At 49.0% G+C, this 16,834-nt stretch overlaps 1 protein-coding gene across 1 annotated transcript; it reads right to left on the reverse strand.

The window, feature by feature from the left end:
* Positions 1-6,084, reverse strand: LOC145530996 (thyrotropin-releasing hormone receptor-like). The gene is made up of 3 exons (XM_081552314.1): positions 5,353-6,084; positions 1,084-1,407; positions 1-9 (listed from the first exon to the last, which is right to left on the reverse strand). Exons 1-3 carry the CDS (start codon positions 6,082-6,084, stop codon positions 1-3), a joined length of 1,065 nt encoding a protein of 354 aa, XP_081408440.1.
* Positions 6,085-16,834: the final 10,750 nt, after the last annotated feature.

The following is a 16,834-nucleotide window of genomic DNA, read 5'->3' on the forward strand; positions in this document are numbered from 1 at the left end:
TCAGGTAGTCTGGGGGGAGAGGAGGGTAGATGGCTGGAAGGAGGACAGGGAAGAGAAAGAAACCAATAAAAAGGCAGAGGCGCAAGCAGATATTGGATAATGCAGTTTCCACTATGGCCACTAGGTGGAGGTATTATCGCAGATCAGCGGCCATTGATGGCAGGTGAACTTCGTTGCCCGGGCAGAAGGCTTCCGCTGCTGTTAACCTGGGTGGACTCATCTGTGATGGATATCTGTTACTGTTAGTTGCTTCGCTTTTGTTTAATCTTCCTGAAATCTATACCACTTTTTCCTGATAACAAGCACTTCCATTTTTCTTTGGAGAACAACCCTATTCCCATTAAGGCCTACCACATACACTCACAAAGGCTGTGCACTGCAGAACTTCATGGGATCCCTCCATTTAAACCGCTGGGTGATGTCCACTGGAACTAACTGAGCAGTACTCAGCCTATACATCTTTCAGGGTCAGCCATGGAATGATGGGGCAGTAAGTTGTCCATCTTAACTCCTGGTCTAGGTGGAGTTGATTCATTCTGATATGGATGCCATGAATCCATTGCCCATTAATACCTGCCATGTAGATCCCTGGAGTTATCCTGGTTACGATTCTTTCTGGCTGCAACCAATTCCTTTGTGATTTCATTAGCCAGAGATACTTTCTAACGCTGACAAAGAACTGACAACAAGTCCCAATCTACACCTCAAATCTTCCTCAAACTGGAAGCCAGATCTCAGCAAAGGGTCTTGAGTATTAAGATTAAAATTCATCTTTATTCATTATCTATTCATTTGCTAATATAATAAATACTTGGGAGCACCTCTTAGACTTGTATATTTATTGAACTGGGGAGCTGTTTTACTAAATACACAAATCTAGGCTGTCTGTGATGTAAATGGTGACCTCTAGGGTTGTGCAGTGCACAACTTGTGCACCTCTCCTGAATAGCCCTGGACACCGCTCTCTCCTCCAATACCCATGTTTCCTCAAATACATGGAGACCCCTTCACCTCAACAGGGGAAAGTGGGGGGTCTTGCCCTGAAGTGGCAGGATCCCTTTCCTGTCTGGACATCACACCCACTGGTTTCTTCCAAGAGCCCAGTCTGTCCTGGGAACAGTCTCTGATGACCCCGTAGTAAACAGGGCTGGCCTCCTGGGGTGGGGGCTTGGGCCGGGCCAGACGGCACTGAAACAGTCCTTGGAAAGCCTCCCGGAAACGCTGGGACATGAGGGCATAGACGATGGGGTTGATGGCGCTGTTCACGTAGATGCAAAGGCGGCAGAAGAGAAGGAAGCCAGGGTTGAGGTAGGGCGGGCTCAGGAAGGAATTCACCACCACCAGGGCGCGGTAGGGCAGCCACAGCAGAGCGAAAAGGACCACCACCACAGCCAGCATCCTGGTGACCTGCCGGGTGAGACAGGAAAACAAGAAACACATGGGTGCCAAGGGAGAATCCTGGCTTCCAGGTCTCTCTGTGAACTTGCAGGACAAGTAACACAAGAGTGTCCGGGCCTGGCCAGTCTGATCGCACGCATGTCCTCACTTCAACTTCGTCCTCACCTAGAAAACCGCTCTGCATCCTTCTCTGCTCTGCTCAAGTCTTCGGAAACCTCCCAGCTCCAATCCACCTCCAAAGCCTTTGAATGGGCGGCTGCCACATACTGGAAGCAAATTCACTCATCCACTGAGCTTCAGTCCCTTTCTCTATAAGATGGAGACATGGTACTGCTGTCATCACAGGTGGACATGAGAATTGAAGGAGTTCATGCCAGTAAAGAATGTAAACTAGTGCCAGGCACATGATAGATGCTTATGTGGGTTTATTGTGGGTTTACTGCTGCTACCGCTACTACTATGATAACCTCTACTACCACTATTGCAACTGCATGAGGTTCAGAGCAGGCACAGCTGGGTTAGAATCCTGGCTCCACCACAAACCAGCTATTTGGCCTCCGACTGTCCCTCTCTCTCCAGCTACGATCGCTTCTCCCCAACAGACCCAGCCACACGCTTCCTTCTGGCTCTTTCACACGCCCCGCTCCCTCCCTTCCGACTCTCTTTCCTGCCTTTGCTCTCGGCCACCTGTTTGCCTTTCCCTACTCCCTCCTCTTCACTTCCTAACTCTTCAGATCTCCGCAGCACTTCCCTCACAGCACAGACTAAATAAAGCCTCCAAGAGGGGTGCACACTGGAAGGTGTTTCAAAAGATGCGTCGTTTCTAAATTCTGGAATGAAATCGCCACAAGGGGGCGTCTGTCAGGGGAGCCGGGCCGTCACTAACACTGCGGAGAACAGCAGCGCACACGCGCCCTGGACCTTGGAGTCCTCAGTGACCCCTCCAGAGACCAAATCATGGTGGCAAACGTTCACTTAATGAGCTTAAACTGCTCAAATAGTCCTGTCACTGGTTCTGTGACCAGAAAACCCTGGATACATTCAATCAGCTCTGAATACGGGAGAGACAACTTTCTCATCAAGGCAGAAGCTAGCCTGGTGTTCCAGCATAGGATTACTTCTCAGAGTCTGTGAGTTCAGTTCCTCTCCTAAGAGGCTTGGCTCTGGCTGAGTCAATAAATTCATGTTATATCATATTCTCCAGGAACCATGAAAAATCCCAGGAATTCCCTAGAAGGTCTTGACTTCTGATTGTACCAATCAGCATGCAAGGAATGCTCAGTCCATAGACCCCTTTGTTATAAAAATAAAACATAAATGCCCCAACAAAACAATAGCAATAGGTACCATATATTGAACACTTACTATATGTCAGATTTATATTTACTACCATCCATTGAGGTAGACAGACACTATAATTATTCTTATTTTCCAGTGGAGGAAATCAAGTCTCAGCAAGGTGAAGTGACTTACCCAAAGCTACAAAGCAAGACATTAGCAAAGCTAGGGGCCAGAACCTAGGTCTAGAATACTCTTTTCACTTCCAGAAGTTTCACCTACAGCATAGATCAGGCAGGATTTTGATCCCAGTCCTTCCAGGTTGAGCCCGAGAGCAGTAACAGTAGTAAATAAGTGGGAGGGTAGGAGTTGCATTTGTCTGGAACCTAAAGTTTCTATCTCAGACCTGCTCAGCCCATGTCCTGCCACTTCCCTCTAAAAACTACTTTGATTTAAGTTGTCTGCAAGCAGGATGGGCCAAAGGGGCTTTTGGAGGCAGTTGGAAGAGCCCCCCAACAGCGTGCCCATCCCAAGAGGCAGGGAGATGGCACAGATGGCCCTTGCCTGGCTCAGGAGTGGTTTAGCCAGAACGAGGTGCCTCCGGCTCCCATATGAGCTGTGGGTCAGGGTGGAAGGCTGAAGATTCAGAATGGGAGAAAATAATAGCAAACGAAGCAATGGACAAAGAATTAATCTCAAAAATATACAAGTAATTCCTGCAGCTCAATTCCAGAAAAATAAACGACCCAATCAAAAAGTGGGCCAAAGAATTAAACAGATATTTCTCCAGAGAAGACATACAGATGGCTAACAAACCCATTAAAAGATGCTCAACATCACTCATTATCAGAGAAATTCAAATCAAAACCACAATGAGGTACCATTTCACGCCAGTCAGAATGGTTGCTATCCAAAAGTCTACAAGCAATAAATGCTGGAGAGGGTGTGGAGAAAAGGCAACCCTCTTACACTGTTGGTGGGAATGCAAACTAGTACAGCCACTATGGAGAACAGTGAGGAGATTCCTCAAAAAACTGGAAATAGAACTGCCATATGACCCAGCAATCCCACTGCTGGGCATACACACCGAGGAGACCAGAATTGAAAGAGACACGTGTACCCCAATGTTCATTGCAGCACTGTTTATAATAGCCAGGACATGGAAGCAGCCTAGATGCTCATCAGCAGACGAATGGATAAGGAAGCTATGGTACATATACATAATGGAATATTACTCAGCCATTAAAAAGGATACATTCGAATCAGTTCTAATGAGGTGGATGAAACTGGAGCCTATTATACAGAGTGAAGTAAGCCAGAAAGAAAAACACCAATATAGTATACTAACACATATATATGGAATTTAGTAAATCGGTAAAGATAAACCTGTATGCGAGACAGCAAAAGAGACACAGATATATAGAACAGTATTATGGACTCTCTGGGAGAGGGCGAGGGCGGGATGCTATGGGAGAATGGCATTGAAGCATGTAAATTATCATATGTGAAATGAATCGCCAGTTCAGTTTCGATGCACGATACAGGGTGCTTGGGGCTGGTGCATCGGGACGACCTGGAGGGACGGGATGGGGAGGGAGGTGGGAGGGGGGTTCTGGAAGGGGAACACATGTACACCCATGGTGGATTCATGTCAGTGTATGGCAAAACCAATACAATATTGTAAAGTTAAAAAATAGATAAACTAATTAAAAAAAAAAAAAGACCAGCTGGACCCAGAGGGCACTCCTCCCACCTCCATTCCTGGAAACCCGGTGGTATGGTGAAGCTGCTGGAATAGGGGTGAAGATACAGGGAGTCTGGGCAGGTGGGCTCCTGCTCCCAAGTCCCTTGCTATGTCACCTCGGTCACTCCCTTGTCCCCTCTGCCTGTTGCCTTGTCCGTAAATACAGGTAGTAAACCTCCCAAACAGGAATGATTTCAGGAACCACCAGATAATCAGGCACACAGCAAGTGCTCAATAAATGCTGGGTTCCTCCCCAGGACCCAGTCTCCTCTTGTGCTTTCAGACTGTCCTGTGTCCACTGAAGCAGCTTTAGCACCAGAGGGTGTGGTATTGTCTTGGAAAGTCACTTCACCTCTCTGAGCCTCACTTTCCTCATCAGTAGAAGAAGGGGAATAATGGCTATGGTGTAGGGACTCACTGAGGAAGTTTAATAATAAACCAACGTGAATTTAGCCTTTAGTTTGTGACATCGACTCCAATTATTCCATTTCTGTGGGCACTCCAAAGTGGTCCACATTGCCATGACCTCATACAACAGGAGAGGAAACAGGCTCAGAAAGGCAGAAGTGATATCTCCCAAAACAAGCCCAATAACTGGCACGACCTGCATTTGAGCTTGACTCCAGAGGGCTTCCCTGGTGGCTCAGACGATAAAGAATCTGCCTGCAATGCAGGAGATCTGGGTTCCACCCCCCGGGTCGGGAAGACCATCCCCTGGAGAAGGGAATGGCTACCCACTCCAGTATTCTTGCCTAAAGAATTTGGACAGAGGCGCCTGGCGGATTACAGTCCACGGGGTCGCAAAGTCGGACACGACTGAGCCACTAATCCGTTCACTGCATTTTTGACTCCAGAAGGGCCCAAGGTGCCATCGATGAATCTGCTGCAGGCTCAGTACAGAGGTCCGAAAGAGGCGGGGAGGAGGGCCCTACCTGCTTCCGGGAGTTGAGGGCACCCCTCCTGCCGCGGGAAGACAAGCGCCCTTGGCCAGCGGGGCTGCCCTGGTGCACAGAGCCCGACCGTCCCGGGTCGCCAGGAGGCAGCGGCCCCGCGAAGAGGACGCGCGCTATGAGCGCGTAGCACACGGTGGCCAAGCCCAGGGGCAGCGCGTAGAAGAGCGCGAAGTCCAGGAAGTAGACAGGCAGGTAGAGGGAGCGCGACACGCGGTAGCCGCACTGAACCTGCACGCCGTCGGCGTACGCGGTCTCGCGCGTGTCCACCAGGAAGAGCCAGAGCACGCAGTAGGCGCCGGTGCCCAGCCACACCAGCGCCGCGATGCGCTTGGCCCGCGCAGAGGTGCAGAGAGTCTGCGCGCTCAGAGGGCGGCAGATGGCGAGGTAGCGCTCCACCGTGAACGCGGTGATGGAGCCCGTGGACGCGTTGATGCCCACGTACTGCAGATAGGTGATGCCCAGGCAGCCGGCGTGGCCGAAGATCCAAACCCGGGCAGAGGCCGCCTCGGTCACGGTGGGCACTCCAGCCGCTAGGAGCACCAGCAGGTCCGCGGTGGCCAGGCTCACCAGGTAACAGTTGGTGGACGTGACCATGTGGCGGCTCCGGACCACCACCAGGACCACCATGGCGTTGCCCGCCACCCCCACGGCGCACACGAGGGGCACCAGGGTCAAGGTCACTGCCTGGACAGTCAGTGGGGGGCGGGGCATGAAGCCCGGGCCAGACGAGTTTGCGCGCTCAGAGTGCTGGGTGGGCTTCTCCATGCGCCTGGGTCCGCGCTGCCCCCCGAAGGCGGCGGCCAGTTGGGGAGTGATTCCCGGGTGCAAAGGTGTCCTCGGAGAATCTCCCTGCAGGAAGCTACGCGTCTCTGGGTGGGGGGTGGGGGGTCTCGCCGCTGTCTCCAGCTTAACTGGTTTCTCCAACTCCAGGCAGGGTCTCACGGCCACTAGCCCGGACGCTGGGAACTCGGAGGCATCAGGAATTAGGCTCCTGTTGCTCAGTCGGCGCGATCGCTCCCGGGTGGGGTTCACTGCGGGAGAGCGTTCTGGATTGTAGGGTCGCGCTCTAGCAGGGGACGGCGCTCCCGAACGCCGCCTCCTTCAGGACCGACTGCTGGAGCGCTCTCAACTCTTAGCCCTCCTCTCCAGGTTCTCGAGACTCAGGACTCTAGACTCGGGGGTCCTGTCGATGAAGCTCGGTGCGCGGACTGACCGACCTTGGCCTCTCTAACCTCTTCGCTCGGCTCTGCACGACCCTCCCCAGGCAGGCTCCTCTACTGTTCTCTTGTCCTCTCCACTGACGCCACTTGGCTCATTCCGGTTGCCCCAGGCCGGCACCAATTCTTTCCACCAGCTCCTGGCACCGCACGAGGTCAGATGGGGGACGCAGGGTGCGGTGGGAAGCGGAAGTTGAAAAAGGAGCGGTGCGCCCTGCTCGCGCGCCCCTACCCTGGGTTTTGTTTCCTTCCTTCTTTCTCTACAGGAGCATCTCCTCTGGACCCAGAGGAGGGCGGCGGGGTGGGGGAGGAGTCCGAGACCCGCTGGCTTCCCTACACGGTTCAGGATCCTATCCTGTTCTCCCTGGCAGAAACCTCAGCCCTGCTCCTGACAAATGGGGAGCAGAGACCCAGAGCTGCGGCTAAGGAAAGCTACTTGCTCGTCTGGACTTGGGTTGGTTCTGTCTCCTTCTAAACGTCTCATCTTGTCACCTTTTCGCTTTCTCTTGCTTACTTTTCCCAATTTTCTTTCCTTCCTCCTGAAGACGACCTGTAAATTCTTGGAGGGTGCCCCACCCCCACCCCCGACCTTCCCACAAGAATCTCTCCCGTCTCTAAGACGGTGCCATTCACAGGCCAAAACCTGTTAGGAATCTTAAGCTCTGTTCCTGCTGCCGAAAAGATGCTTAAGGGTAGTTGAATGAATGAAAGGACTTGTCTCTTCACTAGAGAAAGCTTCTTGAAGGTGGAACCACACTAAGCTTCATAAGAGGCATAGAGACTGCTTCCAGGGAGTCTAGCTTCTGCTTGCACCTAACTGATGCTGACGGTTGTTTGCTGCTGACAATCCATCGATTATGCTCTCTAAAAATTATTTCTTCATCTGTGAAATGGAATAATAATGATAGAACCCATCTTGGAGTGTCCTTGGGAGGCTCACATAATTGATGTGGGAAAAATCAATGTGAAACACTTAGTTGTGCTTGACTATGGCAAGGGGTGAATATATGGGTAGTTATAGTTCTATCTCTGTCTATCCATCCATCTATTTATTTATTGATTTATTCCTCTTCTCCCCCTTCTTCTTCCCCTACTTTTCTGAAGAGCTTGCTCTGTCTACGAATCTGATAAATGGGCAAAGAAAGAATGAGAGGCAACTTGCCAGGGGAGTATTCTGGGGGCACCAGCCAAGATTCCATCGTCCCCGTTGTCAGTCTTTATAACAAATGATGACTAATGTGTATGAAACACCGGGTATTGCCTGGCGATTCTCTGTGTGCTTTACAGATATATATATAATTCTATCCTCTCAATGTCCTATGGGGAAAGTATTATTAGATCCCCACCCTGCCCTGTTCAAATTTCTGACACACAATCCATGAGCTTTATAACATGGGTGGTTGTTAGATAATTATAACAGAACACACGTGAATCAAACTGTCCTCAAATTATCAGAAAGTGCTGCTGCTGCTGCTGCTGCTAAGCCGCTTCAGTCGTGTCCGACTCTGTGCGACCCCATAGACGGCAGCCCATCAGGCTCCGCCGTCCCTGGGATTCTCCAGGCAAGAATACTGGAGTGGGTTGCCATTTCCTTCTCCAGTGCATGAAAGGGAAAAGTGAAAGTGAAGTCGCTCAGTCGTGTCCGACTCTTAGCGACCCCATGGACTGTAGCCTACCAGGCTCCTCCGTCCATGGGATTTTCCAGGCAAGAGTACTGGAGTAGGGTGCCATTGCCTTCTCCGTATCAGAAAGCAAAGGCTATCAAAGTGGGAAGGGAAACCCATTCAATAATTTAACACATGTGCACGGCTGGTCTTCTATTGTGTTAGGGACTGAGCTGGGTTGTTGTTATAAATAGTCAACTTAGAATTAGGCAAAGTGGGCATGATTGCTCCCATTTTACAGATGTGGAAACAGAGTTTTAGAGAGATGAAATGATCTACTTGGTGTTAATTGACAGTAGAGATAAAGTAGGTGTTGGAACCAGATCGATCTGGTTCTAAACCTTCCACTAGACCCCGCCCTTTTGAAGGCATTTCAGTTAGGGGGCCACTGTGAACACAAAAGACTTGGTCCCTGGCTTCCTAGCACTTATAGTGTAGTAAGGGAGGAAGGCAGGAAACAAATATATAATTACACTTGTCATAAGAGTTTTGAAGGTATTACAGCAGTGTGGATTGGAGAGCCATAGTCTTTTTATTTTATGCTTTGACCACACCATGTAGCAAGTGGGATCTCAGTTCCACAACTAGTGATTGAACCCGCACCGCCAGATTGGAACCACAGAGTCCTAATCACTATACCACCCAGGAAGTCACAGTAATGCATCCCCAAGAAAGTGACATTTGAGCAGAGTTCCTGGTCATTCTATTTGTCCATCATCAGTTGTATCCCAAACAATTCTAAGTTACTAGTTTTCTTTTCACCCAGTATCCACAGAAAATAAATTTTATATAGTATCTCAGTATACCTCACACACACACACACACAAAGACCTGAAACAAGTTTTACAAAATTACGCTTGGGCTTACTATGAACAATGTGTGCTGGTATTTTTTATTCTATTTTATTTTTTAGAAAGACTGGTTGCCATCTGTTAATCTGGTTTCTGATCCACGTTTTGTGACCCATCCTTTGAAAAATATTTCAGCCAGTCTTGCTAGTCCCGTCTCCCCTACCAGTGATCAGGGTAGAAAGAAGCAAGAGACTAATTCTAGCTAATGAATTGTGAAGGATTATTGCTGGGGGGGCAGTTCTGGGGAGGTTATATTCTTATATAACCAGCTCTAGTGGAAGGGAGGGGTGGGGCAGAAAAACAGGGAGAGAGAGAGGGAGAGAAGGGAGGGGAGAAAGAGAGGGAAGGGGGAGGGAAGGCTCCAAGGAGAGTCACTGGAGGGGCACACAGGGGCCGTCTGCAGCCCGATGGTAGTGATGGTGTTGCAAGAGGGAGCCTTCTTCCTCTCGCCCCTGTAAATTGCCACATGAAGAACCTCTCGTCAGAGACCTGGGCACAGGAGGGTGGCCTCGCTGTTTCACAGACTGCTCCCACCCCCCTTGGCTTCCTTCCGATCAACAGGGAAGAGACAAGAGCCCCTGAGAGCTGATGTTGCAGAGTCGCCCAGTCCTTGATGCGAGATCGGAACCCAGCACTTGAACTCATATCTAGGATCACCTTGGCGTTTCCAGGTGGGCAGTGAGGCGGGGCAGCAGAGACCTTGGCCTTCTTACCTGGTACCTTTCCTCCCGGTGCTCATCCCAAGGATGGTCCTGTGGCAGCCAGCAGAGGGCGTCCATTACTGCCAGGTTTCCGAGTCCCTGGGCCATTCACCGTCTCCAGCTGGAGACTCCAGGGCCGTCTCCACCACCTCAGTCAAGGAAAATTAGCACCACCTTGGCCATCTGACTTCCTTTGAAGTCAGGGTAGGAGAAAGGTCAACATTCACATTTGTGACTCTGGGAAAAGTCACATAATCCTCTCTGAACCTCAGGCTTCTCATCTGTAGAATGGGGATGACAATGGTTCTTTTGCTCATGTCAGCGGGCTCTTGGGATACAAGACAGAAGGAGGTTCCAGCCCCGTGTTTTCCAATCTCTAGGTCAAAGAGGAAGAGGCTCCCGAGGTAAAGTGTGGGATTGTCAAGAGGGCTGGAACTAGCCTTCACTTTGCTCCATCCTTTTGGGCCAGGCACCTAGCAGGGAGCCCGGTGGTGTCCTGAAAGGAGCTGAGCCTCAGACAAGCGATCTGACAACCTCCTCATCCTCATTTCTGTCCTTCAGAAACATCAAACTTGTCCCCATTTCAGGGCTTTTGCACTTGCAGCTTTTCCTGTCTGGAATGTTCTTTCCCTTTCTCTTTGCAGGTCTGGCTCCCGCTTATCCTTCAGGTCTCAAATCAAAAGCTATCTCCTCAGAGAGGCTCTCCCTGGCCACCCCATCTAAGATTGCTCACCACCCTCTTTGCGACACGTGTCTCCAGGTGAAATTATCTTGCTAATTTATTACCTTGTTTGTTGCCAGTCTCTCATCTAGGATGTAAGTTCCATAAGGAGCTTCGTGTGTCCCTTTTACCACTGGACCACCAGAGCTTAGCACAGGGCTTAATATACAGATTTGCCCAATAAATATTTGTTGAGTAAATGTATGAAATGTTGAACATCTCAGGTGGTGCTAGTGGTAAAGAACTTGCCTGCCGATGCAGGAGATGCAACTGATGTGACTTGATCCCTGGGTTAGGCAGATCCCCTGGAGGAGGGCAGGGCAACCCTCTCCAGTATTCTTGCCTGGAGAATCCCATGGACAGAGGAGCCTGGCGGGCTGCAGTCTGTAGGGTCACGAAGAGTCAGACACAACAGAAGCAACTTAGCACAGTACAGCACACAGCACGTGAAATGTTGGTGAATTCCATGTATTCGTAAAGACTGGGCCAGACGCTTCTTTCCATGCGTATCTCACATGGATAGGAGGAAAGTTCTGTTAGCCCCCACTGAAAGGAAGGGAACACGACGTACAGAGAGACTTAGTGATTTGTTCAATGTCACACAGCTACTAAGTGATGGAATCTGGACTCTGCTGTTTGTTAGCTGTGTGACTTTGGGGAAAATAGTTAACCTCTCTGAATCTCAATTTCTTTGCCTCTAAAAAAAAAGATAACAGTAATACCATCGATCTCATACACTTCTGTGAGGTTTAAACCAGATGATGTACATGGGGGTTTTTACAGAGTTTGGGGCACATCTGATGGCGTGCTGGAGCCAGCTCATGAGAGCCAGTTGCAAGCATCTCTTCCTAGGTCCTCTTCCAGTGACAACATGTGGGTTGCTTGAAATCATATGGTAGGAGTATTTACACCATGGAAGTCAGCAAACACTATATATGAGGGCTTTTTTTTTTTCTTAAAGAAACTTTAAGAAATTCTTAAAGTTGTTAAGCATTTACTAGCAAACTCCCCACACATTGCAAGCACCCAGCAAATGCTATTATTATCTGTAGTGCTCTCATTTTTATAGGGGCAAAGGTTCGTGCAACACTTGGGAAATTTTTTTAAAATGTGTGGGTGAGTCACTGCCTAAGCAAATGACAAGGCAGCTTTGTGGGGACGGGAGATGTGATGGGGGCTGGGTGTCGTGGGAGGACCAGCGTGCTCCTCGGGGATGAGGACAAACACCTTTGGGGAGTGGGTGGAAAAGTGGCTGGAGTGCGGCCAGCTCAGTGCAATTGCTGACTCACAGCCTAAAAATACCCCAGAGCTGAGGGCACGGGGGTGGAAGGGGCGGATGGTAGGATTTCTGTTCTCCATCTTTGTGAAAACCCAACCACCGAGATGTACCTTTGGATGTAAGCTCCATGGAAGGACGGATCAGATGCGCTGGCTTGAAGCCCCACCCGCGTGTCCTCCTCCTGTAATGACATGAGACTGCAGGGGACCGGGTCCCTGGGCTCGCCTTGAGCCCTGGCATTCAAATAAACACTTCGGCAGCAACATAGAGTGAAAGGGAAAGTAATTTTATTTTTAGTGGAGTTTCTGGAGAAAACCCCAAGGGGAGTAATACACCACAAAACTGTTTTAAAAAATCCCCTTTTCTCATCTCTGTGTCTCAGTATATCATCCTCCAGGCAGCAGCGTTATGAATATTTTCTCTTTCCCTCGTATCTCTAACCTGCCTGCCTCCCATCTCAAAAGTATCCATCTCTAGGGCAAATATGATATCCAATCCATTCTTCTTCCTAATATCCAATCAACTCGTTTTCAACGGGGTTTTCAATTAGGTAAAACCTTAACCCGTAGCATACAGTGAAGTAGAGCAGACCAGAGTGGAATAGACAGACTGCGCTAGAAAAGAATAGAATCAGATATGATTGCATGGACTAGGACAGACTAGGACAGGGTAGAAAACATCTAAGTGCCTTGCACAAATTAAGACTAATTGTGGGGTCTTCCCTGGGGGTCAGTGGCTAAGAATCTGCCTTCCAATGCAGGGGATACAGGATTGACCCCTGGTCAGGGAACTAAGATCCCACATGCTGTGGAGCGACCATGCCCACGTGGGGCAACTACTGAGGCTGCGAGCTCTGGAGCCTGCAAGAGAAAGAGAGTCCACACACCACAACTGAAGAGCCCGTGTGACATAAGGACGATCCCACGCGCCGCAACTAAGACCTGACACAGACAGACAAATGAATAAATATTAAAAAAAACTTTCTCATTAAACTTTTATTTCAGTGTGTGTGACACACACGCATGCTCAGTTGCTCAGTCGTGTCCAACTCTTTGGGACTGTGGCCCCCCAGGCTCCTCTGTCCATGGGATTCTCCAGGCAAGAATACTGGAGTGGGTTGCCATTCCCTCCTCCAGGGGATCTTCCCCACCCAGGGATTGAACCCAGGTCTTCTGCATCGCAGGTGGTTTCTTTACCACTGAGCCACTGGGGAAGCCTGTGTGTGTGTGTGTGTGTGTGTGTGTGTGTGTGTGTGTGTGTGTGTGTATAGTTGCAAAGAAACAGGTATTTCCTGTGTGGGTTGAGGTCAAAAAAGTTTCAAAGTCATTATTTTGGCATGTCTTCTCGAACTATAGTTTTTCAGTCTTTGGAAAACTGAAATCTGTTTTCCAGCCTCCCTTACAGATTGGATTCTAGTGTGATTTGTGTTCTCTTGCTAGTGGTAAAGAACCTGCCTGCCAATGCAGGAGATATAAGAGATGCAGGTTTGATCCCTGAGTCAGGAAGATCCCCTGGAGGAGGGCATGTCAACCCACTCCGGTATTCTTGCCTGGAGAATCCCGTGGACAGAGGAGCCTGGTGGGTCAGAGTCCATGGGGTCGCGCAGAATCAGACACCCCTGAGGCGATATAGCATACACTTAGCACGCACGTGTGCGATTTGGGAAGTGGAAGTAGAGTTGCAGTTTCCTTGCTTCTATTTCCATTGGCAAGCAGCATCCTGAAAGCCTGATCACCGTGTACAGCCATGCAAGGTAGGCATGCTCCTTCCTTCAACTGAGGATGCATTATTCATGTGGCCCGTGCTATGGACCGCTTCCCCGGGAGGTGTGCCCTGCGGTAGCCTTGCTGGAGGTGCAAGGATCTCAGTATTAGGGGACTAGTTTTTTGGGAGTTGAAAGGCCAAGCCTGGGCATCCATATTTTGGGGGGGCAAGTCTCCCACATGCAGCCTGGCTCTGGTTACAGAGGCATCTTTCCCATCTGTGGACACAGCTAAGAGAGTGCATCCTGAGAGCCAGCAGTTTGAATGATGCTTCTTGATTTCTTACCTTCCTGATTATCCCATAGCCAAGTTCCCTGGTTAAGGCAGCTCTGGACCCTCATTCCTAGAGGTCCTCTCCTCTAGTACTTCCAACTCTTCGTAAGGACTCATTCCCTGTATTAAATACCTCCTGGCTTTAAATATCTAAGGAAGTTTCTTTTACTGTAATCAAACCCTAACTGAGAGGGCACCCAGTTCAGGTCACATTAGTTCTTTTTAAATTAGATCAACTTAGAGCTTCTTATTTCTTTTTCTTTCAAACTTTAAACTTTTTATTTTGTATCGGGGTATCAGTTCAGTTCAGTCACTCAGTCATGTCCGACTCTTTGTGACCCCATGGACTGCAGCACGCCAGGCCTCCCTGTCCATCACCAACTCCTGGAGCTTGCTCAAACTCATCTCCATCGAGTTAGTGATGTCATCCAACCATCCCCTCCTCTGTCGTCCCCTTCTCCTCCTGCCTTCAATCTTTCCCAGCATCAGGGTCTTTTCCAATGAGTCAGTTCTTTGCATCAGGTGGCCAAACTATTGGAGATTCAGCTTCAGCATCAGTCCTTCCAATGAATATTGAGGATTGATTTCCTTTACGATTGATTGACTGGTTTGATCTCCTTGCAGGCCAAGGGACTCTCAAGAGTCTTCTCCAACACCACAGTTCAAAAGCATCACTTCTTTGGCACTTAGCTTTCTTTATGATCCAACTCTCACATCCATACATGACTACTGGAAAAACCATAGCTTTGACTAGACGGACCTTTGTTGGCAAAGTAATGTCTCTACTTTTTAAAATGCTGTCTAGGTTGGTCATAGCTTTTCTTCCAAGGAGCAAGCGTCTTTTAATTTCATGGCTGCAGTCACCATCTGCAGTGATTTTGGAGCCCAAGAAAATAAAGTCTGTCACTGTTTCCATTGTTTCCTCATCTATTTGCCATGAAGTGATGGGACCAGATGCCATGATCTTAGTTTGTTGAGTTTGAAGCCAGCTTTGAAGTCATACGTATGCATGTATCCAAACCCCACTCCCATCCAGGCTGGCACATAACATTGAGTAGAGTTCCATGTGCTATACAACAGGTCCTTGTTGGTTATCTATTTTGAATACAGCAGTGTGTACATGGCCTAATCTACCCATTACTCAGATTTCACACAAAGAAAGACCTAGAAACCAACTCAGAAGCAAGAAAACTTTTTTTAGATGTATAGGAGGGATGATGAAAAGATTGCAAACTCCTATTTTGTTTTTTTAATCCCTATTGCTATAAACAACAGGAAAAGACAACTCATGATTTTATGATAATTAATCAGGATTTACGTGCCCCCCACATCCACTCTACTCAGAATTTGGAGGGAAGCAGAGGGCATCAGGGGAGAGAGGAGTGCTGGCCCTGGGGACCCCACAGCCCCACTTTCTCCTACTCTGCCAGCTTGGGACGACAGGCTGCCCACACTCCTTGGTTTATGGCTCCTTCCTCACAATAAAATCACCCAGGCCTCTGCTCTGGTCATCATGTCCTCTCTTTTAGACTCTGTCCTTCCTTCTCCCTCTTATAAGGACATTGTGACGACATTGTCCTCCCCTGCACATGATATTCCAGGATAATCTCCCCATTTCAAGACCCTTGACAATCACATCTGCAAAACCCCTTTGGCCATGTCAGGTGACATACTCACAGGTTTTGAGGATTATGGCGTGGACAGCTTTGGAGGGTGTTATTCTATCTACCACATGCTTGGTCCCGAGGGAGCTGGCCTTGGGATGCAAAGCTGATGGCTGGAGTCTGATGTGATTCTCCCAAACATACTGGCTGTTCAAGTGGAAACACTTGGCTGGGATGTGTTCTTACTGCTTAGCATCTTCCCCTTTGGCCACAAACTCAGCCTGCTTCCAGTGCCTGACCATTTCATCCTGCAAGCCCAAAATCTTCAAGAAGGAGCTGAGACAAGAGAGAATGCAATTCTACCTCCTGGAACTTCCCTGGTGGTCCAGTGGCTAAGACTCCGAGCTCCCAAGGCAGGTGGCCTGGCTTCGATCCCTGTAGGGAACTAGCTCCCACATACCTCAATTGAAGATCCCGTGTGCAGCTAAGACCCAGTGCAGCCAAATAAATGAATAAGCAAGTATTTTAAAACAGTCTACCACCAGGTATCTGGCTGTTTAGGTAATTGTTACTGAGCCCTTGCTCAGCTTCTGCTTTAGATGCTAGGAAAACTGTGGAAGACCAGACAGATAGCATGGAGTTTGCATGCTTGTGGGCAAGTCATGAAACACACCATCAAGTAAACAAACAAAAAGAGAGAGCCAAGTATACAAATGCATATGTAAGACAATAAAGGATATCGGTAGAGTTATGTATAAAGATGATGGAACAATTTGATATGAGAGATCAAGGGTCAGCAACCATCTTATTAAAGAGCCAGATGATAAATATTTCAGATTTCCTACACCATGTCTGAACTACTCACATTTCCCATTATAGCAAAGGAAGTCGGAGACTGCTTAAATAGGTGTATCAAAGGTCCAATAAAACCTATTCACGGAAACAAGCCTGATCTGGCCCACAGATTGGGGCTTGCTGACTCCTGTGATAGAGGAGAACTAGGTGGGAATGGGACAATTTTAGGTAGAGTAGTCAGGGAAGGCTTCTCTGAGGAGGTGATGTTTGTGCTAATGTCCCAGTGATGCAAAGAAGCCGGCCATGCTTGAAGGAAAAGTGTTCCAGGATGTGGGAATAGCAAGAGCATCACCTTGAGGTGCAAACTAGCCTCTGGGGAGCTTAAGCCCATGCAAGTGAGGGAGAGGCCGACTCAATCAAGAATTTGTAACCCGGGCAGGAAAGAGATCTCAAAGGGATAACTTAGGAGAGTTTAATGAAGGCACAGAGTGGGGGACTTGGTGAAGGGAAGGATGGTGACATCCCCAAAGACCTGTACCTGGTAGATTGGTACCTCTGGGAATGCAGCAGGAAGTGCAGCCACAGGACAGGGG

The sequence above is a fragment of the Giraffa tippelskirchi genome, chromosome 13, assembly GCF_054371585.1.
Source record: "Giraffa tippelskirchi isolate mGirTip1 chromosome 13, T2T-mGirTip1v1.2.pri, whole genome shotgun sequence".
NCBI classification, from domain to species: Eukaryota; Metazoa; Chordata; class Mammalia; order Artiodactyla; family Giraffidae; genus Giraffa; species Giraffa tippelskirchi.

Coding starts and splice junctions, on each gene's coding strand:
- LOC145530996 (XM_081552314.1), bottom strand. CDS start 6,084: ATGCCCCGCCCCCCACTGACTGTCCAGGCAGTGACCTTGACCCTGGTG. Junction 1,408..5,352: donor CCCTCAACTCCCGGAAGCAG/GTAGGGCCCTCC, acceptor CTCACCCGGCAG/GTCACCAGGATGCTGGCTGT.